The 27394-nt window shown below is 55.0% G+C and overlaps 1 protein-coding gene across 2 annotated transcripts in view; it reads right to left on the reverse strand.

The window, feature by feature from the left end:
* Positions 1-742: 742 nt before the first annotated feature.
* The window catches only part of LOC111161102 (growth arrest specific 7), a 194557-nt gene continuing 167905 nt past the window's right edge, over positions 743-27394 (reverse strand). For both annotated transcript variants that reach the window (XM_022524586.1, XM_022524587.1), the window contains exons 6-14: positions 26306-26395; positions 23355-23470; positions 20618-20692; positions 15541-15619; positions 10018-10146; positions 9554-9677; positions 5103-5182; positions 3318-3416; positions 743-2734 (exon numbers count right to left, since the gene is read on the reverse strand). In XM_022524586.1, the coding sequence (XP_022380294.1) occupies positions 2621-2734; positions 3318-3416; positions 5103-5182; positions 9554-9677; positions 10018-10146; positions 15541-15619; positions 20618-20692; positions 23355-23470; positions 26306-26395 (906 nt within the window). In that variant the 3' untranslated portion in view covers positions 743-2620. The remainder of the gene's footprint in view (positions 2735-3317; positions 3417-5102; positions 5183-9553; positions 9678-10017; positions 10147-15540; positions 15620-20617; positions 20693-23354; positions 23471-26305; positions 26396-27394) is intronic.

A 27394-nucleotide genomic window follows, 5' to 3' on the forward strand; every position in this document is an offset into this window, starting at 1 on the left:
AAGGGGTGCCATGCTCTCTTTCCGCAGAGAGATCTAGAGAGCCCCCGCCTCCACAGAGAACAGAGGAGACGGGGAAAGAGTGTGTGTCCTGCCTGGCTTGACCCCAGTATCTGCTCAGTGGACGAACAAATGAATGTAGGTCTACCAGCCCAACAGAGAGAATCCCAAGAAACCTCAACTTTGCAAAGAGTGCTCGTACATGAAGGTCAAGGTTACTGACCTGCCAGATTCCTGGAGAAAACATATGTCTATGCAGAAAGGAGAGATGCTGGGCTTTCCCCTGCCCTGTGTTGTCCCCAGAACTCACTAAGCTCTTTGATGAAGGAAGGAGCACAGAGAAAAAAGAAAATAATGTGGGGCGCCTGGGTGGCTCAGCAGGTTAAAGCCTCCGCCTTCAGCTCAGGTCATGATCCCCAGGGTCCTGGGATCGAGCCCCGCATCGGGCTTTCTGCTCAGCAGGGAGCCTGCTTCCTCCTCTCTCTCTGCCTGCTTCTCTGCCTACTTGTGATCTCTGTCAAATAAATAAAATAAAATTAAAAAAAAAATAATGTGAGGAGGCTAATGAGCTCGGGCTGAGGGGGGGGTAGAAGCGGGGGAAGATTGACTTCAGAAAATCCACACTGGGCCAATTCAGGTTCCCCTGGGAGAGGCAAGAGAGCCCCCCGCCTCCTGTCTCCGGGAGGACCAGAAGACTCGGGAATCTTCGCAAGGGAGTGAGAAAAAAAAACCCAATGAGCCATAACACACTCAAAATATCTATGTTAGTAACAAGGCTATTGGCTTTGAACAGTTGAAAATCACCCACAAATTAGTCCACTCGGTCACAAGGCAATTCCTACCAGCACCCATTTTTCATAGACAAACCAAGACAGAACATCCTAAAATCAGTTGCTGGTGTCATGGCCCAACCCCCAATCCCGAAGGAGCGGTCCTCCCTGCCAGGGACAGATCCAACCTCCACACAGACCTTCTTGGTTGGGATGGTTCAACAGGATAAGTGACCAATTGTGGCTTACTCTAGGACACTGGGCATCTTTCTAAACTGTGAGAGCCTAATTCTGTCTCAGTGAAAGAAAGAGGTGCCAAAAGACTCAAGATGAGTGAATCATCAATTCCCGGCACAAAGACTGAGGGACCCAGAAGTTGTGCTTTTAGGACCCTGCCCTTGTGGGGGAGTATGGGTGCTGGACATCCAAAGTCATCAAGGGGAAAGATGAGTGAAGAAGGATGGGTTCTCAGGGCGTGGGTTCTGGGCTAGAATCTGTCCCCTGCTGGCCAAGTGACCACCTTCAGGGTGTGAGGTGTGGGCGGGGTGTGAGGTGTGGGGTGTCACCACTTCTTCCAGTCCCTTGGTGTGGATTCTCAGGGTTTGACATGGTGGAGAGCAGGGTTTGCTGTGTTTCTATAAAGGGAGGGACTGATGAGCGGTGTCCTGAATGCTTCTCATGTCACGCCCAGACCCGGGTTTCCCAGGAATTAGGAGGTGGGGAAAGGGGAAGGTGGTACCAGCACCAAGCAGGGCTCCGTGCGGGGCTCTGGAACGTGCAGGACAAGATGAGGCTGGGGTGGCAGGACACTGGTTGGAAGGGGACACCCCGCTGAGGCCGTGAGAGTCTGCCCTCCCTATGCAATGCCCACCAGGGAGAGAAAGCCACACAGGGACCAACGCCCCCCCCACCGCCGAATACAAGCAGATGGAGCCCTCTGCGGGGGATGGGCAGGGGCGACCAAGAGCCATCCCAACCCGTCTCCCACAGGGGACTGAGCCAGCCCCGTGAGGAGCCTGGGACGGGGCAGGGGTGGGCAGCGGGAGCCTCCCTGAGGAAGCAGCGAAGGGTGGGATGAAATGGGGTTTCCAGCCCGGAGACTTGACAGAAGATGCCTGACCTAGCGTGAGATGTGACTCAACACTCTGACTTGTGCTGAATGAGGTAGTGCCATCCTGACCTCTCCAGGCAGGGTCCGTCTGCGCGGAGAGGAGCAAGGCCTTATTCCCAAGACCCCAGATGATGGAAAAGGGGCCAAGAGCCAGGATGTGAGCTCCCAGAACGTGACAGGAAAAAAAAAAAATGAAAGAGGGTGGGCTGGACTGCAAAGAATTCTGGGTGTGGGGGGCTGTTGAGCTGAGCAGTGCCTTCCAGCGACAATTCTGATCGTGATACTTGGTTGGAGACAGGGACCTTTCCCCCATGACCATTCAAAGCCCAGGACATAGGGGACCAGCTAGACAGAGGGCCTCGGGGCTTCCAGGGGCACACGCGGGTGACGCGGCTGGCTCTGGGTGGGGAGGTGACCCCTGCGGGGCTCGGCAGAGACCACCAAGCTCCAGCCTCAGTGTGTCCCTGGAGCAGCAAACATAGCACAGGAGTTGGGGGGCTTCCGCCTTGGGGACAAGGGCGGGGCTGTGGATCCGTCTTCTCGGCCTGGACGCACTGGCCGCTCCCAGCGGGGCCTCCCTTCTGGAATCACCCCGGCTCGGCAGACCAGGACCAGGACCAGGACAGTGGGTGGGAGGCAGGTGCACTCAGCAGCGGGCCCCGTGGCGGGCGCGGCCACCTCCTCTCCATGGGACCCCCAGCCCCTCTCCTTGGCAGGACCCCCCGGGGCCGTGCATGCCCATCTAAATCTCCATGTCCACGGGGCGGATGTTGCCTGTCTTGTGCTCTCGGACCCACAGCTCCCTGTCTTTGGCTGGATCCACTTTTCGAAGCAGCTGGTCCACAGGCTCAACTGTCTGCAAGGGCCGGAGAAGGGGTCACAGTCAGAGCCTACGGCCGTGCCGGGCACAACAAAGGCCCCTGCGAGGTGCGGCAGTGCACAGGGGTGTGAGAGCGGAGAACCCCGGGGCTCTCGTCCCCACGCTGTGTCTCGTTCACTGCACTCTGCCACAAGCCCGAGGGGCTGCATGACCCGGCAGGGGGCCCCAGGGCTCCAGGCCCGGGACCACCCCCTCCACCTGTCCCCACCTTAACATCCCCGAACAGGGCCGATGGAAACTTAGCTTCAGGGAATTTGAACGTTTCTGGATTATTTATTTATTTTTTGGCAAGAAATTTGCCAGGGGAAGTGATAAGTTCTCAGCTCTTTTAACTGTCACGACCTTCTCTGTCCTTGGGCTGACAGCTGGCACGTGGGATGACCCACGCAGGTGCCCAGGATGGTCCGTGAACCCATCCCACGGGCCCATGCACCTGCCACCCCCCACCGTCAGGACAGAGGCATTTGGAGGGGCTGCTCAGCCCGCCCCTGCCCGGCGCCCCTCCCCCACCCCTTCCCACAGGGGTCCTGCTGGTCTTGGCCCTGGACAGGCGACTCACACTTTGGTTGAACATGTCCGTCTCGTGCCTCAGCTGTGTGTACTGACACAGGTGCTGCCGGATCATCTCCACCCTCTCCACCTCCAGCCGCTCCAGCTCCTGCCCGGCGTGGGCGGCGGGGGGGGAGAGACGGGACACACCCCTGAGCCCAAGCCCACAGCGTGGGGGACCCTGCCCCCACGCAGGTCCCAGCCTACCCTACCCACACAGCACAAGTCACCGCCTGCTTCAAACGGGTCCCAGGGGACCCTTAGGGGGCTAAAGTCACCCAGCATCCAGGGGGCAGGGGAGAGGTTGGGGGAGGGGAGATGCAGAAGCTGCGGTTTCCCGACTCCTGCTCTGCAGGACGTGGTGGGTGCTAAGAGCTTTGTGTGCATTACTTAACTGTCTTCTGTCATTTTAAGAGAGAGGCTCTTATCTGTGACATCACTTGCCCAAAGCCCGGGGCATTATGGGAGGAGTGGGGTTCAAACCAGGGTCTGGGTTCTGCTGCAGGGCAGCCCCGGCCCCGGTTCCCCATCAGGTTGGACACGAGTCGCATGTAGAGATTCTGTGTCTCGGGCTCTTGGGGCTTTGTCCCTGGGCCTCTGCCTCCTCTCCTCTGTCCAGTTCAAGTGCAGACTAGAGACCAGGCCAGGGGACGTGGGGGTGGGGGAGGCAGGTGGGCGAGGAGTCAGATGGCCATGGTCAAATGGAAGAGAGAGGGTTTGTCCTTCGGTTTCTAGATGGTTCTGCATCTTTGGAATTTAGGGGATCAGGCTGCTATTCTGTGCACAAGTAGGTCACTGCCCAGGTGATTAACTGGGAAGAAGAGTAAAGCGGGGGGCTTAATTAGGAGATTAACCAGGAGGAAGACTAGGTCACGGTCCCTGGGGGAGGCCTCTCATCTGCTCCGGGGGCGGACACCTGGGCACGCAGAGGTTAGTCTGTCCTGTGCCGGATGGACGAGGCTGGCTTTGGGCAGTGGATGATGCAGTTAGGACCTGGCATCAGGCCTCCTTTCTCATCCAACCCGACGGCCCAAGAGCCAAGCACACTTCGTCGTCCAGCCCAACGGGAGCACACTGAGGACGAGATGCTGTCCCTTCATAAGAAATACTTGGGAGGTGCCTGGAGTAGGGGGGGCGCTGCCCAGTCGAAACTCCTGGTTTCGGCTCAGGTCTAGATCTCAGGGTCATGGGATTGAGCCCCAGGTCGGCCTCTGCACTCAGGATGGAGTCTGCTTGAGATCCCCCTACAACTGCCTCTCCCCACCGTGCTCTCTCTCTCTCTCTAAAATAAATACATCTTTAAAAAAATACTCAGGAAGACAAAAAAGGGGGTCTGATGCCTATTCCTTGCACTCCTTGATCAGAGGCCTCCACTCCCATTTCTTCTAAACAGCTATCCCAACCTCACTCCGTATGTGTCCTCTGTCTAGGACGGGCAACCCTGCCGGGGGTGGGTAGGGTCACGCTTTTCCTATAACTTGATTATTTGTCCTAAAGGCTCCACCGTATGCTTGGCTGAAGGCATCCTTGGTCAACTCTGACCCCTCCGGGGATAGCCCAAGAACAGTAGTAAGACCCAACCCCTGCCTGTGTTCGCACAGCTAGAAGTGCCAAAGCAGGATCTGAATCCACAGACTGGCCCAGAGTCAAGGTCTTGACCTCAGTGGTGGAGAGGATCTAATGGACACTTCTGTGGCCACCTCCGCCCCATCCCCCACACGCCCGCCAGCATCCCCCCAGGGCATCCTAAGCACCAGCCCCGCGTGGACAAGTTCTCACATCTCTGCTCACTCACCAACGTGGTGGTCACCATCTCTTCAAACCACTTGGACTGGGCTTGGTTGTAGAGGTCCACGCAGCGCATGAGGTCATCCCCTGGAAAAGACCATTAGCCACCATCACACTCTGTCCTGTCCTCACCATGGCCACCCTGCCCCATCCGTGCCCCATGCCTTCTCCTCTCCCTGGGTTGCGGAGGCCACTGGGAAGCGGAGGAAGGGGGAACAGAGCAAAGGAAAGGGGAAACCCTTGTCATGAGTGTCCATCAGAGCTTGACCCCAGATACCAAGAATCCAGGATGAAGGTTTCTCAGTATGTGTGTGTGTGTGGGGGGGGTGCTCCTAGGAACCCCCCAATCCTACCATGAACCCAAGAAATCCTTCCCTCTCTAAAGATGGCACTTTGACACTGGAGAGTCTTTCTCGGTTAAAACGTGTTATAAGCAACTTAGAAGGAGTCAAGCATTAAAGAAGAGTCTGGAAGTTGCACGTGTGTGCATATGTGTGCTGGAATGTAATTCCAAAACACAAAACAATGTGTCTGACGGTCTGAGGCTCACTCACACACACGGGTACGCTACGTGCCAAGCCCAGGACAGTGGCCACTTTGGGCGACGGGATAGGTGGGAGGGAGTGAGCTCTTCCCACCACATTTAATTTCACAAAAGAGAGATGTGAAACCCACTGAACTCTTCAGTCTTGATGGCTGGTCCGCTATTTTCCAGAAGGCTAGCACACGTGAAACATCTCGTAATTAGGAAGAAAACAAACTGTACAACAGGTGCAAGTGTGACCGCCGCGTGCCAGCCCCAAGAACCTTGGTTTTCTGATTGTCACGGGGTTCCAGAGACGGGGAGGGGAGTCACGGTCTGTGTTCTCAATGGGCAAAACTCGGGAGCCAGCCCCAAGCTAACCGATTCGCTCTAAACCTAGTAATTGCCACGGATTCAAAGTTATACTTCTAAGCACATCCCTTGGGGTTCATGTGTATCCTGAAATGGAAGTGAAAGAAATCAGGGAGACACACGTCCACGTGACCCAGGGCCCAACTCAGCAGCCCCCTCCGACGAACCACCCCGCTCGCTGGGAGATGAGCCTGAGGAACAGAACCCAACCATGGGGTCCTGATCCATCACCAGTGAATGGGTCCCTGACCTCAAGAAGGACTGACTTGGAGAGAAGAGAGTACATACGTCACTGCAAACACATTCCGACCAGGAGCCCATGAGCCCAGGCCTGACCAACGGTGGTGGGGGGCGGTCAGTATGTCCCTCTACAAACCTACAATACTCAAACCCCCACTGCCCTCTTTATTGACCCTGATCTTGAGAACATGCTTTGGAATCGGGTAGCTGTAGGAGACGGTGTCTTCTGTCTACGAAGCCAGCCCGAGGGTACCCTTCAGAACAGAAGGAATTAGGGTCACGGCTTCTGGACCCGGAATATCTGGGCTGTCCTACCAGCTCCACTGTCTGTAGCTGTGCGATCGTGGACAAGTCAGTTAACCTGCCTGTGTGCCTCAGGCTCACCACCTACAAAATGGGAGAGCAACGGTACACCTACGGAGTGATGGGAAGATTAAGAAGTTGTGACATGTCTAGTGTTTGCAACAGACGCTGGCAGAGTAGGCACAAGAGTAACATGAGCTACGGTGACGGCAATGATGACAAAATGCAATCCAGCCCCGCGAGGACCCAGAGGTGCGCCCTTCCAGAGGCTCTGGGAAAGAGGATGGAGGAGAGGAAAGGGAGGGACAGAGGCAGGGAAAAAGAGCGGGCATCTTCCCGGTGATGGACCATCCAGGAACATGGGGACAAGCAGTGTCTTTAGAAGAAGAGATGGTGGGATTCTGGGTCCCAGTGCTCTAGGACTGTCACCATCTGTGAAGGGTACAGAAATACCCCCCGCCCCCCGCAGGAAGACTGGGGGCTTGGACGTGGACGCCCTGAGGCAGAGGGCCTGGCGCCCTGCACACAGATAGGGTTTTGGAAAGGTAGAATTTTTCACAGAGATCCAAGGATGAGGATGGGTCACTTCTGTCACAGAGTAACTCCAAACTGTAGAGCTGAGACACCATGTTACCTGATTAACCCACAATAACCTGATACACAAACAGCAAGACCAGAAACCTCTACTGCTAGGCAGGGTTCTGGCTGGCGGAAACATTAACATTCTTCTGAAATTGGCTGAAACGGACTAGAAAGTGCAAAGAGCGAGATTATGTAGAATGTGAGAGAAATGAAAATAAAAAGCTAATTACCAAGACTACGAGAAGGACAGCAAAATACCTAGGGTACGAGAGAAATGAAAACACACACAAAAAAATCAAAACTTGAGGACCAAGGCCAAAAGCAGTGGTGTGAGTTCAAAGAAACACCTGGCGGCTCAAATATGCATGTGTTTACTTCTTAAACCTGGAGCCAAAGAAAAAAATGCGATCGGAAATATATATATTGAAAAAGTTCTTTCTAAATCACAAAACCCAGAACTTATAATAAGAGGAAAAGACCGGGGGTGCCTGGGTGGCTCAGTGGGTTAAAGCCTCTGCCTTCGGCTCAGGTCATGATCCCAGGGTTCTGGGATTGAGCCCTACGTCCGGCTCTCTGCTCGGCCGGGAGCCTGCTTCCTCTTCTCTCTCTGTCTGCCTCTTTGCCTACTTGTGATCGCTATCTGTCAAATGAATAAATTAAAAAAAAAAAAAGACCGTTCTACCAAAAATTTTGAGAAGAAAACAAGCCGGGTCGGGGAGGGCATGGAGAGAAAAGAAAGGAATATAAAGAAAAAAAAAAAAAAAGATAAATGGCAACCTTGGAAAAATATTTGCAATTCAAACCGCAAGAGGTTAATTTTCCTGACCTATCATTCATTGTTGCCAATCCATCCGTCAGAATAAAAGAAACACGGGAGAGGATGGGAGTTCATCGGTTCGGTTCGCAGAAAAAAGTCACAGATGACACAGAGAAGTCGATTTTCGAAAAGCTCAAATTCACTCAAAAAGGAACGTACATCGCCAACAAAACAGTGGTTCTCACCAGACAGCTCGGATGGCGGAGTCTGGTCTCACGCAGTGCAGACCAGAGCTTAGGGGACGGGCATCCCTTACACGCCCACAGTGGACACACCTCTCCAGAGAGCAGTTTGGAACCAGCCACGTAAACAAACCAAACGCTCTGACCCGGAAACTCACATCCACGCTCTCTACCTCCACGGACTGAGACTCACAGACACGCAGCTACAGTGACAACATCGTTGAACACCCACCGACCATCTCAAAGTCCTAGAAGACTCCATCACCGGAAACATGGAAAAAAAAAATCTGGGGTCTGATCTCAGCGCACGAGAACATCATTCGATCACTGAGAAAGTCTTACGTAAGGGATCAGATGGGTAAATAAACATACAAGTGACAGAACTATCTGGAAGCTACATCGGTAAAAATATAAGTTCGGGACATAGAAGAGAAGCTGATCTAATGAGTCTACATTTAAACATTAAGAAAACATTTTTAAGAATTCAGACATGAGGAAGTGTTGATGGTGATTATCCTCTAATGGATAAGATTTTATATTAAGTGCTGGTTACCATTTTTATTTTTGGCCAAGTGGCGACCTAATTTTATTTTTAAAATAATGAAATAAGTTGAACGAATTGAAATAGGCTCTCCCCGTCCCGGGTTTGCCTTCCCAATCCCCAGTTAAGTATATTACGCCTTCTATTTCTGGATCCGGTTATCACCACCAGGTTAAGATCTTTGTCCATCAAATGTCGAGTCTACACTACACTGTTCTGTGACTATTTCTACACACTGTGTCGTCCCATCCAGACGGCGGCTGCTCCGTCCTGTAATCAGTTTAACTGTGCCAGAGCACCAGAAACTCAGGTGAGAAGGGAGACCATCTGATCCGAACCCTAACGACAGCACGTGCTTTAATCCCAGAAAGCCATAAACAGCATTGTCCTGGCGTGACCTTCAACTTGGACATCCTGAAGAAATACAGACTAAGTCTTTCTTGCTTTTTTTTTTTTTAACTGGTTCTAACAGGCCGTCCTCCCCCTCCTTGTGCATCGGCTAGTTTTTGCCACAAGGTGGAAACAGAAACCAACTCACTGGAGGGAAATCTTTGCAGGAGACTCTGAAATCCAGTTCATTTGTGGGACAAAATGTCGGACTCTGTGGCGGGGGCAGGGGTCCCCCTGATCACCACAGGGCAGCCCTGGAGCCTCACTCGCTGGGGACATGGCACCGCTGGGTGGACGGGAGGCCTGAGTTCTGGGCACGGGGAGGAGTTTCTCCACCTCCTGACCCGAGCTCCACATAAGTAGGGCCTGGACACAGCGCCACAGCCCCCAACCCCAGCCTGGTCCTGGGACGCACCTTGCGGGCACCCCACCTGCCAGCCCCCACTTCCTGCGCCTCCGAGGCCCTGGGGGAGGGGGGGAGGGGCGGGGCGCCCACGGCCACACTCACCAGCCTGCGTGGACTTCCTCCGTGCCTTCTTGATGTCCTCCTCCGTCTTGTTGCTCAGCTTGATCTCCAGCTGCTGGGTCTTCATCTCCAGGTCTCTCTGCCGCTCCGTGAGGGCCTTCCGGGCCTGGGGTCCGATGACACAGGGAAGCTGCTCACGGGGCTCTGAGCCGGGACGGCCCCGCAGGTTCTGTGGCCCGGCCTCCCCTTTGCTGGGGAAGGGTCCTCTCTTCTCCCCGTGTTCGTGGACATTTTCCCCAGCAGTGCTGAGCAGATGATGGCACCTGCCACCCCATTCTGGGGCCAGAGGGGCCCTTCTATGGCTGCAGCGGGCAGGGGCTGGACACGCCCCCGTCCCACACCCCACCCTGAAGCTGGAGGCTAGCGTACCCCCCCATCCCCACCCCCAACCCACCACCCAGGGACAAAGGCCTCTGCCAACAGGCTGGGCCCCCCCAGGCCCCCACCTTCTCCACTGCGGCATAGCGGCTGGCCAGCTGCTTGCGGAGGTCGGCGATGTGGTGGTCACACTTCTTCATGTCCTTCTTGAAATTCTCTCGGAAGTTCATCAGGGGTTTCTCCACCTCGCTGTGCAGCTGTTGAGGACAGTGGGGGGTGGGGGGGACATGCTTAGGACCCCAGGGCATCAGCGGTGCAGGAGGGAAGATGCAAGGAGCCACGCATCAGGTCTTGGGTTGGGCGGTCGCCTTAGCTGGCTAGACCCCAGGATTCACACCAACAGACCGATGGCTTAGTGTCCAAGCCTTTCCGAGCCCTTTGCTGGTGGCCTCCTGCCCCTCCGGGCACCCACGGCTTCTCACGGGACTTTGCTCAGGTCCTGAGCCGATGCTGCTGACTTTCCAAACTGGGATTTTTCTGGGGGCAGAAGCCAAGCCACCATCTCCTCATCCCCAAGCACGGAGCACAGTGACTGCCACGTGCGGGCCATTTAATGAGATGAGCTTGGGTCAGTTCTGTTTGCTCAATGTCTGCTATGAGCCAGGTGCCTGAGGCGACAAGGATGGTCTGGACACGGCTCAGAGCTCGAGGAAGCCTTGGTTGGAACCCCGCACAAGGCGGGGAGGAACTCACTTCTCCAGCCCACATGGAGACAGGTGTACCTTCCCTCCGGGCGGAGGGAGCCGGCCTCCTACTCCTGAGAGCCAGAGAGAGGCTGGGTTCTCAAGCACTTTCTCTTCTCCCTATTCCACTCCCTTCGTAAGGAGAGCTTTTCCAGATCAGTGTGGACCTGCTGTGGTCAGAGCCGGGGGAGCAGCCCAGAGCCCAGGCAACAGACTCTCAGACTCAGCCTCCCAGAACCCCCCAACTAAGCCCCCAACTCAGCTCCCGGAGCCCCCAACTCAGCATCCCAGAGCCCTCTGGCTCAGATTTCCAGAGTACCTCGGCTCAGATTCCTAGAGTGCCTTGGCTCAGCCTCCCGGAGGCCCCCGACTTGGCCTCCTACGGCCCTCTTCCAGTTTTCCAGGGTCCCTCACCCTGCACCTGTCCCTGAAGCACCTCTGGGAGGCTCAGCTGAGCTTCCCTGAACACAGGACCTCCCAACACGGGTTCTACTGCTTCTCTCTCTTCCTCCTCACCAGACTCGTGCCACACTCCCTTTTTCTCCAGAGCCCCCAGGACTTCCGTGTTTGTAGCCCTAAACCACCAAATACACTTCACTGTGAGTTCCGAGAGGGCAGAGACCTGCGGGCTTTGTCCCGCTGTGTCCACAGCATCTGGTCGGAGCTGGCGCGGGGCGGGTGCCCCTTTCCTACCTGCGAGAATGACACAACCTTCAGTGCCCGATGCCTGGGAGAGAAGTGGACGCCTTTGTTGATGACCTTCAAAGGCTAAAAAGAGCACAAGCCAACCAAACACCGCGCCCCCCATGTAAATGCCTCATTTTTCTGAGCCCCCAGAAGTGGCCTTGCCTAGGAAGATAGCCCCACCTGCTGGCAGCCTGCGGGACATTACACACTTGGGAGCTGCCCAGCACTCTCAGGTCACTTTCCCATATAGATCAGGTATTGGCGGAGAAGTGGCCTCACTTAGTTGCCGTAGACACCTGCTCCTGATTTTTTTTGGGGGGGGCGACTGATGAGGCTGAACTCAGCCTGTTGATTTGGTAACTCGGGGGTCGCTTTCCAAGGGCCTAGGAAGTGAATTGATTTCCAGAATTCCATGTGCCCAAGAGCTACCCAGAGGGTCAACATTCAGGATTCCTGGGTCCCAGCCCCAGGTCCTGCGGTCTGGGGAAGGGCCCCAGAACCTGCCAATACACCAAAATGTGTCCCCCAGATTCCAAACTGACTTCCTGGAAACGTAATGCCACTTGTGGTCACAGGCATGCGATCCCATAGACAGAAACCCACGGATTCTCCTATATTTTTAAGTGTGCTTTCAAAACACTAATTGTTTCTTTAAGAACGCTGGCTGGGGGTCCGTCCCTACTTGTTCTTTATGTCTGAGCACCTTAGTCTGCCCAGGGCCAGAAGGCCTTCCCGGACGCTTGCCCTCATGACCTCCTGAGCTGGCCTGAGAGTTGTGAAATCAGCTTAGTGGGGAGTATAGGGTCAGGGCTGGCTTTTGGATTAGAAAGAGAGAGCACCGGAGTGCATTTTAGGCAGAAGGACAAGGGCGGCTTTGGGAAGCGTCTGTCTTGGCGATGCACGTGTGTGCGTATCTGTATGTGGCTATCTGGGCATGGGCGCCTGCATCTTGTGGCTGCCTGTGGGAAATGTGTGACTGGGGGTCCCAGTCAAATAACCTTCAAGCCACTGATCTGGTCCAAACTCTTCATTTCACACATGAAAAAGAAAAAAAAAAACAAAAACAAAAGGAAGCCGAGAGACGCTAAGACTCGCCCCAGGTCCCAAAGCTTGTTAGGGAAAGCCCCAACATAGAACCCAACGTCTCTTGACTCCCACTGCCCCCCTAAAATGTCCCGTCTGCACGCATGGTCTCTCCTGCCGGATTAGACTTCTCTTCCATCAGAAAGAATTTTACCATTTTCCCTTCCTCAGCTGAAGCCAGGTATCACTTCCTTTGTATATGGCAATCTTGTTTTGTTAAGAGCTTTGTTGCCAGGAGCGGTGGCTGGAACTGGGAGACAAGCACGGCCTGAAAGACTGGCCCTGACAAAATTGCGTTTCTTAAAAGAGCACTCATCCCGCACCCTCCGCCCCTACCCCGACAAGGAACATTCGGAGCGGAATTTCAACGAGCCCTCTGGAAGCAGATGCTAAAATGGGTTTCGGGCATATTGGAGCCCTACGATCCACGGCAGAGGGATAAACCCTCGGAGCCCCTTTGCCTTCAAGGAACCACTGTCCTCCCACGGGGCTGCTATCTGGTTCCTTAAGGCCACCAACACTGACGGACAGGCTGGGGGCAGCAGACGTCTCATCGGACATCTGGTTTCCGTGAACACTGGTCCCAAGTCCCCCTCCCCACCCCCCATCGGCAGCATGTTGAAGTCCCCTGTGCCTTAAATGCCACCAGTCTGCCCAGAGAGAAGGCCCGGGGAGGGGGGCAAGTGGCTGATTGACTAAGTCTTGCCCTTTGCTTCCCCCGGAGCAGAGCTGGAGGCTGTGTGACCATGAGCCTCAGTGGAGCCTTGATTTGCACCCCCTCATTTGTGATATGCAGATGCTGACTGGCAAGATGGTGGATAAAACCAAGGCCAAGGAGTGATTCCCTGCACAGAACCCTCTAGAACGCTTACCCACTGGGATACTCTAATACAACAAACGTGTATTTTGGCCTTTGTCCCCGGCTCCCAGACAGAACTCCTGAAAGCGCTGTAACTCTCCTGAGCGGTTCGGGGTGAGGGGCATCTTTTGAGCTAGTATCTGGTCTCTGAGACAAAACTCCTAAATCCCTTGGCTTTTCCTGGATGAGAGAAGCATCATTCGTTCTAATGAAGTGACCTTGGTGGTCTCCCAGAGAGCTTCAGAATGGGGGTTGGGTCACCGGAAAGCCCAAGCCACGATTAGAAGCTTCAAACTTCCCACCCCTCCTCCAACCCCTGGGGAGGGAAGGGGACCCGGAGGTGGAGTTAATAAGCGATTATCCCCACGGGATAAAAATTCTACAAAAATCTATAAACCATCAGGTTTGGAGAGCTTTGAGGTTGGTGAGTTGGTCAAGTCCATGGGGACAGAAGCTCCTAAGATCAGGGCTCTTCCGGACCTCGCCCTGTGTACCCCGTCACCTGGCTGTTCATCCGTATCCTTCATGATGTCCTTTAATACAGAATAAACCGGTAACCTAAGTACAGGTCTCCTTGAGTTCCGGGGGCCATTCGGCAAATTATCAAACGTGCAGAAGGTGTTGTGGGAGGCCCTGATGCACAGCTACATCAGACACAAGTGTGGGTCACCTCAGAATCCACTACTCGCAACAGACACCCTGTGGGACAGAGCCGCTCCCCACTGGGATCTGAGCTGGAGAGCATTCTGTCACCTGCTGAGCACCCTGGAAACAATCAAGACCGGAGGGTCCTGCTGATGAACACCGGGTGTGCCAGGGTTCCTGGGGACCCAGCAGGTAACCTTGCCGAGGCTGTATTCAGCTCTCCTGCACACAGGCAGCCTCCCCGAGCCATCTCCCCCAGCAGCGGAGACCCCCTGGGGGTCGGGACGCGAGAAGGGAGGCCTGAAGGGAACACTTCCCCATCGGCAGCTTGAAAATAACTACTTTGTGCAAGGCAGGAAAAAAGACCTCGTTTGACTGGTAAAAATTTCCCACCAAGGGCTTCGTGGCCGGGTTAGAGTGCCACTGTGAGCCCAGAAAGTCTCACTCATGGCTGAGTCATGGGTCAACCCAATCTCGGGGAGCTAACATCCTTCCGAAGCGGGGGGCTTCTAACAGCAATGTTTTCTCCTCATCCCCCAGATCTTTATAAAGCCCCTTCATGGGTCCCAATCATGTGAGCCCTTCATTGTGCCCTCTCTGTGCAAGGGGACCATCCCCGGGTGGGGTGGTAAGATGTGTACAAAGCCGGAGTCCTGTCCTCCAACAGCGCACTTCCCATGGGGACCTCAAAACTCAGAATGGTGATTCTTATGAGGAAAGCTGTGGAGAACAGATGGAACCATGAATGCAGAGTGTGGGAGTCAGGGAGGAGCAGCCAGCTGCTTTTGGGAGATGCTACCTTCCTACGGTAGTAAAGGAGGCAGTGTGCCCTTCAATTTTAAAACGGGGGCTCAGAGTTTAAGTGCTTTGCCCGAGCACCTTGTCGGGTTGCTGTGTCTGGCTGGGGGCAGTGGAAAGAGCGTGAACCCCAGGAAGCAAAGGTCCCCGAGAATGGTGCTACCCTAAGGTGCTACTCTCTCTTCCTTTAAAAGGTGACCATGCTCGTGGTCACCCCATCAGTCATTCACACTTTAGTATGAATTATTTCCTTTAGACACTGGGTTTATTTTTTCCCCTGAAGAGTAGATGAGAGCCTGAGACGGAATTTGGTGATTCAGAGTGAACAGGACAGAAACCCCACTGTCCTCAAGGTCTGGGGCACAGTCTAGTCTCTCCTGACAGCATGAAGAAACAGAACATGCCCAGCAAAGGAGAGTGAGGGTCCCCTGAGGGACTGAGGGGTACCCACCCTCACCTCACAGAGCTGAACGCTAAACTTGGAGGAATTTTCTGAGCTGGTTGCTAAAGATGGCCATCATTAAAAATGCAATGATCTGCACTTAGCAAATTATATTAAAAACAAAGGTAATAAGTACTTATAACTACTAACCCTTATCAACCTTTTATGACTCTCCGAGATGCTGATGGACATTTATGCCTCCTGATGCTACCGTCTGGGGACAGTGGGTACCCTGGCTGATGGTTGCTTTTGTGCCTCTGGTTCCTCGCACCAGAAATCCACACCATGGACCACAGAAAGGGGCCGGCGGGACACACTGGAGAGACCACAGCGAGCCCCTCAGCAGTACATGGCTGCACAGAACCAACCCAGAGAGGCCGCGGGGCCACCTTACCTTGGCGGAGAACTTGAGATGGACTTCCGCCTCATCCGCGAGGCTCTTCTTCACCTGGGCCCACGCTTCTCCCAGGGACCTACAACACAAGGGAGAACATCAGACCCGGATCAGAGATCTCAGCACCCCCCACCGGGGGCGTGGATAGCTGATCTCCGTGTGAGCCAGCCCAAACCAAGCTGAGGGGCAGGTGCTAGCAGAGGCTGGGGAAACATCTGGAAACTCAGAGAAGCCGGGGAGAGGCAAGAGGAAGATGGGGTACAGCTGCACGTGGGGGGCCTGGACACCTGCGTGTTACTGTCACTGTGTCTTCCAGGGGCCCACCCCTGGCTCCCAGATGGACGGTACAAATGCTTATTGGTCTATCCAGGAAGAAGGCCAGCCGCCTTTTCAGGGAGAAGCCGTCTGCAAACAGAAGGGGCCACGCAGGGGTGCCTGGGGGCTCAGTTGTTTAAGTGTCTGGTTTTGGCTCAGATTGTGATCCTGGGGTCCTGGGGTCCTGGGGTCCTGGGATGGAGTCCTGTGCCAGGCTCTCTGCTCAGATAGGAGCCTGCATCTCCCTCTCCCTCTGCCATTCCCCTCCCGGCCCCCGCCTGTGCTCTCTGGCTCTGTCAAATAAATAAATAAAATCTTAAAAAAAAAAAAAAAAAAGGTGCCGCAACAGCGCTGCCTGCAGATAAGCCTCCAGTGGCCAGACTTCCAAGGGGGAGCGGAGACAGACCCCCAGGCCGCCTCTCACAGACACCCACACAGCAGGAAAGGCCGTCCATCCTCCTCCACAGAGGCGGGTCTCCTGCCAGTCCTGGATCTGGGCTGGGAGCTCTGGTGCTGCCCACACCTTCCTGGAGGAGGACAGAGTCCTGAAAGCTAATCACTTTCTACTCCAAGGAGACGTCTCAGACAGAAGCGATCTCCCGAAATCCCCAAGGCTTTCACAAGCGGCCCTGGTGCCCTTCACGACTTGGAACCCTTGAGCCTCGATTTGCTTCCAGCAATACCCATGGGTCCTGGCTCCCGACCTCTTCCCCCAGCCAGTAAACCCAGGCTGACCCTGCAGGTGCCTCCATTTCATCAAAAAGCCACTTGCCCCCCGAGAATCCATAAAACGTGAGTGGGATGGCAAAGCTGATGTAAAAAGGCAGCATGGGCCTCCAGCGGGGCCACCAGCAGCTGAGAACTGCCCAACAGAACAAAACAAGTCTCTGTGGCCACTGTCCCAGCCTGTCTGGTTGTGGTGCTGGCTCATGGGAAAGGAAAGGACTGAGCAATTCTTTCTAGGAGTCTGGCAGCAGAGAAAGGTCCCCTGGGGTGGTCCTGGCTGGGGATCCCTGGGGAGCTCATTGGAGAGTGGGAGTGAGGAATGGGGTGCTCCAAGCTGGTTTGCAAGGGCCTGAGCTTCTGGAAGCTGGGCGGCTTGGCCCCTCCCCCGATTTGGCAGATGGGTGGGTGGGGAAGGAGGGGGAAGGAGGGGTAAGGAAAGGAAAGTGGGGGGGAAGGAACAGTCGTGGGGGTCATGCCAATACCAGGTCCAGAGACAGACACCCAGATACAGGCAAGTTACGTGTAACAAAGGGGCCAAGCAGCTCTGTGAGGGACGGAGGATGGTCTCAGCAAATGGGCAGAGACAACTGTATATCCACAGGGCAAAAAAGAGAACTCTCGACCCTCACCCGATGCCCTACATGTGGATTATGTCAAGATGGATCACAGACCTAGAGCGAGAGCTGGGCGCCATGCAAAAGCAGGACTGGGAGGAATGGGAACTCAAAAGAAGGCAGACAGAGAGGGTCTGTCCCTGCAGCCCACGAGCCTACAAGGGAGAGCTCAGAAGCCAGAAGGGCCCTGGGTGGTCCAGAGTCTGAGCCTACTGTCAGCAGGGAACGAGTTCCATAAAATCCTGCCCCAGGATTGCCTTAGGAGCCTTAGAATGTCACCTGGGCGAGGCTGTGGGGAAGGGGGAAGCCCAGTGTCAGGCTCTGGTCAAGGTCCTGGCCCCGCCCCCAGGCTGGGCATTCATAGGTGGGCGGACACTGCTGCAAACGCCCAGAACTCCGCCGTCCACCCGCCCCCCCCCCCCAATGCCAGAATTCCAGGCCTCCCGGAATCCGAAGAAAAAAAAAAAAAAGCAATTTAGAGATTCTCTCACTTGAAGACAGATTTTTTTCATCTGGTGAGAGGTTAATGAAAGAAATAAAACCTGACATATATTTCCATCGCAATGTAGTCTGAGGCACGCGCAATGGAAACGCACACCACTGTCACCATTACCAACGAGAAAAGACCCAAATCCCATTCCCTTCCCACACAGGCGAGAAAGACGGGAGACGGAATAAACAACCAGCGCACAGACCCTGCGGAATCGGACCTGGGCGCAGCGCCCGATGCCCGCCCCTCCCCCACCAGCATCTTCCTGGACTGCCCCATGGTTCTAGGCTCCGGCACCCCGCTCATGTCCAAAGCTGTGTGTCAGTGCCAAACAGCACCGCTGCACATTGTGGGGGGGGACCCCATGTGTTCACCCCTCATACACACACTCCGCTGGGAGGCGTGTGTGTGTGCAGCCGCGATGGCAGAGGATGCGTTCATGACCATGTTGCAGGGGCACGGCGTGCATACAGGCGAGCAGGCGTGTGCTGCGCGGCCCGTGTCTGTAAGGGCATGTGTGTGCGCGGCGTGGCGGCACAGGCCTGGCGCGTGCAGCGGGGAGCATATGCTCAGCCCGCTGGCAGGTTGCAGTGTCCTTGGCAACGGCCCAGGCCGAGGAGGTGGAAGCCGGAAGCCTGGAGAGCAGCACTGCATTTGCAGGGCAGGGGATATCTAAGAAAGCCTCCATGCCAGGGTGGAGGGGGGACACCCCCTGTGACCCCCCCTAGTGCCCCCACCCTCGCTTCCTACCCCCATCTCAGGGCCCAGTGGGCGGGGTGGAAGGGGACCACCGGGGGTGGGCTCATTTCTGCAGAGGAGCCCCTTGGGCCTGCAGGGGCCGCCCCGTGGCCCCCTGGGTCGGTGGCAAACCACATGGAGGCAGCCTCTCAGCTGCACAGCGAGCCCACGCAGAGAGGCCGGAATGAAAGCCACATGGGGCTGGCACAGCCAGTCCCCTGAAGGCTTCAAGGCGTGCGAGCAGCCCTCTGATGACCACAGCCACCCAGGACAGGACGACCTCCGTCCTCGGGGCTCACTTCCCCTTGCAGGAGGGGTTCCAGCACAGCCTGCCCCAGAGTGAGGTAGGCACTGGGGAGAAGACCTGGCGGGGCCTTTCAGCTCTCCCCTCCCGAGTCCGGTTGCCTTTATGATGGAGGCAAAAATCCACCTTAGGTGAAACTAATTGTTTTAAAGAGGGCGATCCAAGGGCACTAGGTATACTCACTATACTGTGCAACTCTCACCTCTACCCTGGTCCAAAACATTTGTTTTCCCGTTATGGAGCCCCCCAAATCCATATGCTGAAGACCCACACCCCAAATTCATGTTTGTGTCCCCCCCAAAGTCACATGTTGAAGCCCTAAGCCCCATACCCCAGTGTAGCCCCCAAATTCTTATGTTGAAGCCCTCAAGCCCCCACCCCAAATTCCACGTTTGTGTCCTCCCCAAAGCCACATGTTGAAGCCCTAAGCCCCCACCCCAAATTCATGTTTGTGTCCCCCCCAAACCCATATGTTGAAGCCCTAAGCCCTATACTCCAGTGTGGCTCCTCAAATTCGTATATTGAAGCCCTAAGCCCCCATCCCAAATTCAAATGGTGGTGTCCCTGCCAAAGCCATCCAGTGTGGCTGTTACTTGGAGACGGGGCCTCTAAGGAAGTAATTAAGGTCAAATGTGGTCAAAGGGGAGGGGCCTCTGATTCAATAGGATTCCTGTCCTTACAAGAAGAGACTCCAGGGAGCCTGTTCTCTCTCCACAGGGAGGGAAAGCCATAGGGAGAAGGCGGCCACCTGCAACTCAAGAGGAGGGCTCATGCCAAACCCCAACCCTGCTGGCACCGTGATCTTGGACCTCCCAGCCTCCAGAACCAGGATAAATTACATTTGTGTCATGGAAGCCACCCGATCTGTAGGATTCTGTTACAAGAGCCCAAGCAGATGAATATGCACCCCCGAAAGGAAACCCCAAACCCATGAAGCTGTTACCCTCCATTCCCTGCTCCCTAGGCAACCACCCACCTCATTCTACCTCCATGGGTTTGCCTATCTGCACATTTCATATAAATGGAATCCCATCACATGCACTCTTTTCATCCCACGTCTTTCACTTAGGATGTTTCTAAGCTTCATCCACACGGTAGCCTGGGTCAGGGCTGTTTCCCTTCTTACGGTGAAATAATACTGCATCACATATCCAGTGTGCATGGACACCATTTGTTCATCGGTCCGTCCCTTAATGGACCTCTGGATTGTTTGCACGTTTCGGCAATCGTGGATCGTGCTGTTATGAACACATGGGTACATGTATTTTGTCTGAGTATCTGTTTTCAATTCTTCTGGGTCTGAACCTACGAGCAGAATTGCTGGGTCGTATGGTAATCCTGGTTCGTGTTCCTAGGCACTGCCAAAGTGTTTTCCATGGTGGAAAACACCATTTTACATTCCCAGGGCAGGCTGCAAGTCTTTGTCAAGAAATGAGCAGAGAAGCCTTAAGTCTTCCACCGCTAGGGACCCCTCTGTGGTTGGCAGGGTGGGACTGAGCCCCCCCCCAGCCCAGGCCTGACCCAAGGAAGTCTGGACCACTGTAGCTGGAGAGGGAGGAGAGCCTGGGCTTCGGGCTCACAGGAGAGAATTCTAAATGAGGGCCTGGGTCCAGAATCCTCTCTCACCCGGTGTCTCACCAGCCTGCCCTCAGAGAGAGGGGTGCTGGGGTGAGTGTCTGGGGGGATAGCATCCAGCTAACAGGGCAGAAGGGGTGGGAGGCCCTTGTCCACTAGAGAGAAGTTAATGCGGAATTTGCCCCCTCGGAGCCAGGTCTGGGCAAACTTCCCCATTTCAGTGGGACCACGCAGGGATCAGGGATTGATAAGGAAGAATTCCCCCCTTCCTGTTGGTGGTTTCTCTCCATTCCCATCACCGTCCTCCCCACTCACCCTTCCTCCTGCGCAGCCAAGGAGTTCTGAGAGAGCTTAGCTAGGTTTTTCGCATATTCCTCTTCGATCTTTATCCTGCAAAGTGAGAAAACCCAACAGGTCAGCTCTCCAGTGCCAGGCTGGGCAACCACCCACCTCATTCTGGCTCCGTGGGTCTGACCTGCAGTCCTAGCGCTTACTGACTGCAGATAGAAACCCACTAGACCACAGGCTCTGAGAGTTCAAGGCCCTTGTCTAACCACGCAATACACAGCAGGTGCTTAAAAAAATCTTCACTGGCTGGACGAACTTGTGCAAATCTCTATCTCACCTATAAAGAAAGATGTTTCCATCTATCTCCTGGGCCACGAAGAAGTGCTCCCGTTCACACAGCTCCTAGCCCAGGGCTGCACACAGGAGGCCCTCAGATCAATGATGTAACTCATGATGGACCAAGAGGGACCCCAGGGCTGTCTCCCTCCAGGCCCCAGAACCTGGGACCTAGGACCTCCTAAGTGGTGGCAGCCCCTGGGAAGCAGGAGCACCACCTCCCCACTGCGGCCTCCCAGCCCCCCTCCTCCCCGCCCCCCGTGCCTCCAGCTGTCAAGCCTGCAAGGGCACAAGTATTTCCATGGAAACCAGGCAGTGCCCAGAGCTGGGGCTGATCCCATTTCCCTAGAGAGGGAAGTCGCCTTGGATTTCACTTCCAACAGGGGGGCCCTTGACACACTTTCCAGGCAACTCTCTCGGGAGCGTTCTGTCTTATCTGGCCCGTGGTGTTCGAGTGTTGTCAAAGGCAATGCTCACCGCCTGACTGCTCCTCTGGGTTGCACTGGGACACCCAGGGCCACCCCTCCGAAGCCCCGAGCCCCATCACTCAGCAAACGGGGAAGCCCCAGAGCCACTCCGAGGGCTGCAGCACCTGCTCCTGGCTGGCGGCTTCGGAAGTTAAAGGCCCACGGGTGCGGTGATGTGGAACGGGGGTCCTCACCCAGCCCCCTGCCATCATTCTGAATAAGATTTTCTGCCTTGCCCCGAGAGACCCACAGCCACATTCCCTCTCTCACGGCTCTGCCCTCCCCACCACCTCCGGCCGGGCTCTGGGGCCCGCTGGAGTCTCTCTCCTGCTCTGTCACTCCCTTGCCATCACTCTGCCCTCCCCGGGGTGACGCCGGTGGCCAGCATGCAAGCTCCACCCCGTGGCCAACACATCTCTCTCCTAGTTTCACATCTCCAAACCACCTCGATGCCAACCACACCGGCCAGGCACGCCTTCCCCTCCAAGCCCTGCCCAGCTGTCCTATGCCAGGGCCTCGGCAAGTCCCCAAGCCCAGCACACTCCACCTCCACTCTCGCCTCTCCTGGCTCAGGAAGGCCTCCCAAGAAAAGTCTGCATTGTTCACGGAAGGCCAGCATGTTCTGTAATGGCAGGTTCCATTTATTTGCTCACAGGACATGTCAGGGCGTGTGTGTTCACACTCCACTCCATTCCCTGCCAGCGTAACGGCTCATAAAAGAGAGATTTGATGATACAAACAGAAAACAGGCCTCCTAAGGAAAAGAGGTGCTTTAAAATGCCAAAGAGGGGCGCCTGGGTGGCTCAGTGGGTTAAAGCCTCTGCCTTCGGCTCAGGTCATGGTCTCAGAGTCCTGGGATCAAGCCTCACATCGGGCTCTCTGCTCAGCAGGGAGCCTGCTTCCTCCTCTCTCTCTGCCTGCCTCTCTGCCTACTTGCAATCTCTGTCAAATAAATAAAATCTTAAAAAAAAAGAAAAAACTTTAAAATGCCAAAGAGTTATTATTACATTAGTGTTATCATTAAAAAGCTTTCTTAAATACGTTGCCATTTGCTGTAAGTATGTCCAGCGTGCCCTGGAAACTCCGGGTGGCAAGTCGTGTGTATGTGCGTGTGCACACGCGGGGTGTGTGTGTGCACGTGTGTGCTGGTAAGTGTGTACTTTATAGGATCTCAGACCTTGGAGGGACTAACAGGCAGGAAGGTGGAGAAGGAATTTTTTCTCCTTATACTTTTTCCTGTTTCTATCAGGCTGGATTGGTTTCCTCTTTTACATTCGGACAAACCATCCTTCAGCAAAACCATTATTGTAACCCCTGCGCTGGTCCCAATGACCTCACCTGACGCTTCCATCTCACAGGAGCTCCCTGGATGCAGGGATGGGGGAGTGGGTTCTAGATGCCCAGGTCTGGGACACAGTTTGGGTTCAAAGATGAATTACAAGACAACATTCTCCTTTTTTGTTATGACAGGGACAGGGCTTCCAATGAGGGCCACACAGGAAAGTCAAGGAGCTAAGCAGCCTGTGTGGGGAGACAGTAGGGAGTGATGGAGACTGCAGCAAACCAGACCTCAGGCTCCCGCTCTGGGGCGTGGCCGTCTGGCTCTGGCCCACTGTTGTGTGAGCCGTTCTTGCCAGACTTTCGGCCTTCTCAAGACAAGCCAGCTGGCCAGCTTGTAAGGTAAGATCTACCCATTAAAAAACAAAAAATGTTGGTCCAAACCTTAAACCTATCGGAGGTCTTAGCAACACATCTGCAGGTTAATTCTGTCCCAAGAGTCACAGCTGGTGCCCTGGGTCTCAGGTTCCCCATGGCACGAGGCAGGCCCAGTGCTGGGCGGCCAGTGCTCATCCCAGCCGCTCCCCGACCTCAGGCTCAGCTGCTCCCCGACCTCAGGCTCAGAGGGGCCAAGGGGCGCTGTCTGTGGCCATGGGAGCTGGGGTGGGGGGCGTGGGCCTCACCTCTCCCGGATGAATTCTGACATTTCCTTCTGCATCTGCTTGCCCTTCAGTTGCTTCTGAAGCAGGAGCTCAAACCCAGCCACGGTGCCATTGCCCTGGGGGTCCTTCTTATCAGCCTAGAAGGGACACAGAAGCACGAGACATTAGGTGACAGGGGTGTCCAGAGCGGCAGGGAATGGAGCATGGGGAAGGCCGTCCCCAAAGGGACCCGGGTGCCCCTGGAGACGGGACCTCAGCCCAAGAGGGAGGCTGTGCCCACTGTCCCACTTTGTGTCTCTCCTGCTGCCCCTTCCCCACACCCATGACCTTCAATTCTCCCAACCTGGGAAAGAAGAGGAAGAAGGGGGAGTGGCCAGGAACAGCAGCTCCCATTGGCCAACACCTACTGCTTCCCTCCAGGTAGCTGCTGAGGCTGGCAGGAAGCTCCAGGGAGTCTTGGTGGCCTGACACTCAGCTGGGACAGTCTGTGGCCTGAGGGTCAAGTGACCCTCACCGTAAGCCCTCTGGTCTCCTGTCAGCCCCCTGTACTGGCCAGGCAGTGGCACTCTCTCACATTCATACCAGATCACAGGGGCTTCCGGGAGAGACCCAACTGAAGGGAGGCCGGAGCTCTGGAAAAGGGCAGGGTGCCAGGGTTGACATCTGAGCTGGGAAGCCTCAGGCGAGCTCTCCCCTCTGTCCAAGCCTGAGTGGCTTCATCCGGGAAGCTGGGGAATACTGGTGCCCGCCTCCGGAGGTCATTTCGGGATAAGTGACCTCTGGAAACGGCTTGGCACAGTGTTCGCCGGACACTAAACGCTCGGTAAGTGCTATCTAATATTCGTCCACTTTTAAGTAAGTTGGGATTCGGGGAAGATGGCCAAGTCAATGACATGAGAGCTCAGTACTGGGTCCATTTTGCAAGCAAATACTCTCAAAATTTCAAAACTAAATGTTTTCTTTTGTTTTGCTTGCACTTTCCTCAAGGACACCTGAATACTTCTTTCTTGCCTGCCCCTCCCCCCAACCTCCTGCCTCCTGCCCAGAAGCCCCTAGGTTCACCCTTCCCTGCAGGACATTCATCTCGGCTCTGAGACTTCTCGGGTACCCCACCTAAAGCCGTGGTCTGCCCCATTACAGCCCTTCCCCATCAGGAATGCAGAGTCAGATGTTTTGGTACTTAATAGAAGGGGTTAAAAAGGCATCTTCTGATATCAGCAGGTGCATCAGTGAGGACACTGTCCCAGGGTCCAAAAGACCTAGTCCTTGTCTCGGCTCAGCCTCCGGGTGACCCAGTCAGGCCTTCCCAATCCTAGGTTGTATCCCCCACCCACCCTCCCCCCTTTGCAATAGGACTGAGTTGCATCTCTAAGACCCCTTCCAGAGCAGTTTTAGGAAAAGGGAATTCTGGAAAGGGGTGGGTGATGCGTGGAGAGAAATCTACTTCCTATCATCAAACATTTAAAAAGTTTATGGACATCCTCCCACCAACCCCCTCCCCCCACCCCAACGTGGGATCCCCTTTCCTCAGCTGTCCTGACACAAAACCCGCTGGGCCATACTGCTAATACCTCCTGAGACAGGGAGATCACTATCCCACAGGACACACCAAGTCATGGGGCAGCTACTCCGGATAATTAAAAGCTTCTCCAAGTACTTTTAAGCTTAGTACATTTCATTGTTCCCAGGGCTACCCAACAGCTCCACATGAAACCCCATGCATGCTGATCTCCAGCTCTTGTAGTGGGCACTCCCAGGGCTCCAGCTAGTCTCCCCTGAATGCCCCCCTTCCTGCGCCCCTCGTTAGGGATGACGTCTCTAAACTCAGCCACTTCTCTGTAGCTGCCACCATCCCTCCCTGAGTCCCGCACCTGCGGCTGACGTCCACCAAGCCCCCTCGCAGCCCTTCCTGCACGCTGCTTCTAAACCACATCACATCTTATTCCAACAGCTTCCGACTGCAAACAGAAGGAAACCCAGCATGCTCCCGGGACCTACAGAGTCTTGTACACTCTGACCTCCGCGGCCCCACAGAGCCCTCCTCAGTGTTTGCAGCCCCTGTCCGCACAGATCGCCCTGAGATCTGGAAGAAACACGGTAGGGGGCCAACGGGAATTGCCAGGCATCTCTGAGAGCCCAAGTGACTTGTCAACGGAACACAGCACTTCCTGTCCGGTGCTTGGCTGGCAAATCTAAAAACGGGAAAGCAATCCGTCCCGCACGGTGGGGAAACAGCTTTTATTTTGTTTATTTATTGTTCCTCGGGGTCCCTGCAAAAGTTGTGTTTTCGGGCTTTTTTTCCTCCTAAAGTGTACAATTTGCTGGCTTTTAATATGTTCACAAGGCTGAGCAACCGTCAGCACTATGTGAATCCAGAAAGAGGCAATCGCACTTTGAAAGTCATTGCAGACTTAAAATGTGCACGCCGAGGGCTATTCCTCGAGTTTCTGAGCAGGCGGGCTGTGCATTTGTCAAAAGATACCTATTTAATTGTGCGAAAATACACCTAAGATAAAACGTATCATCTTTTTTGCAAGTAGGCTCCATGCCAGCCTGGAGCCCAACACGGGGCTTGAACTCACAACCCTGAGATCGAGATCTGAGTGGAGACCAAGAGTCAGACGCTTCACCAACGGAGCCGCCCGGGCGCCTCCACTCAAGTCGGCTCTAGTCTCCTGACCTTACCAAGCAGTGGGGAAGTAACCCTCCTACTTATCTGACTTCCATCCGGGGTTTCCGTGTTGTCCTGAATGCAAGCAAACCCTGTCGATTCTCTGAGATTTATGGAACGATCTGGACTCCAAAGAGGGTCTTAAATTTCTCCCTTGGATGCTCAATCTACCAGCAGGTTTTGACAGGAGCGGACCCTCTCTTTTGAGCTCCAGACCCTTTGTGCCCCTTCTAGGTGTCCTCCAGGGGTGGGAGGAGGGGATGGTGGTGTCACACAGTGGGGGAAACTGAGGCACGCTTACCCAGAAATAGTCACAATAGCTCCACTCGGTCGGTTTCAGCAGCTGTTGCTCTGGCATCGTGTCTGGGTGAGGGAACGTCACACAGTTTATCTGCAGGGCACAAACAGGAAAGAAAATGCCTCATCTGGAAGGCTGGGAGCCGCCAGGAAGGCTCTGCCCCCGGAACACAGCATTGCTGAGGTCTCCCGTCAGCGCCAGCTTGAGAGAATGTGCCCTGAAGGCTTGGGGATGCTCCAGGGGCTCACATTTCAAGTGAGGGGCAACAGCACCCACCCCCACCCCAATGGGGCCGGAACCGGTCCCAGTGCTCTGAAGGGCAGTGTAACAGGACTTCTCCAACCCACAAACCAGGGACTGCAATTTGGAAAAGGGCGCTCTGAGGACGTATCTGCGTGCGTGTGTGCAATGACACGCGCACACAGCCTTTCAGACCATCCATAGCAGAAAAACACAGCCCCAGAAGCAGGGGAGTGGCTAAACAGAGCACAGGATGGTGGCGGGGCGGGGCGGGGGGGGGGTGCACCTCTTGGGGTTTGCATGGATAGCCGAAGACACCGGGAGAAAGTCTAGGTCCTATGACTCAGCGGGAGGAAAAAAGTCAAGATATCAAATAGTATTTAGAGTTGCTACCATTTGTGGAGGGGGGGAGGAAGAAAAAATATGGACACATTTGGTTATTTGGTTATTTGGTTATTTATGTATAGAATCCTAGAAGCTGAGGACATCCCCGGCTTCCAGAGACAGGAATTAGGCAGCAGAGAGGTTACCATGTGCATTTTAATCACTGTATGTATTCTACAAAGAGCTGAAAGCGATCACGAAGGACGGGTGCTTGGGGCTGGCCCTCGCCCAGGAGAGGGCAGTGCAGACATTCCTGGGGCCTGTCTCAGACCTTCCTGCCCGAGCATGTCCCCGACGTCCTGGCTTTCCCCGCCAGGTGGAAACGGTTTTGCCACTTCTGTTGCTGATGTCGCTTCAAGCCCGGGATCTGCTTCTGGGGAGCCCGTTCAGGGAGTTTTTTTGTGGGAGCTGCAGAACCTTGGGGAGCCCACACCTGCTGATGTGGGAGGAACGGTGCAGAAAGCCCTG

This window comes from Enhydra lutris, unplaced genomic scaffold, assembly GCF_002288905.1.
Source record: "Enhydra lutris kenyoni isolate GAN:26980312 unplaced genomic scaffold, ASM228890v2 scaffoldscaffold82, whole genome shotgun sequence".
NCBI lineage: Eukaryota > Metazoa > Chordata > Mammalia > Carnivora > Mustelidae > Enhydra > Enhydra lutris.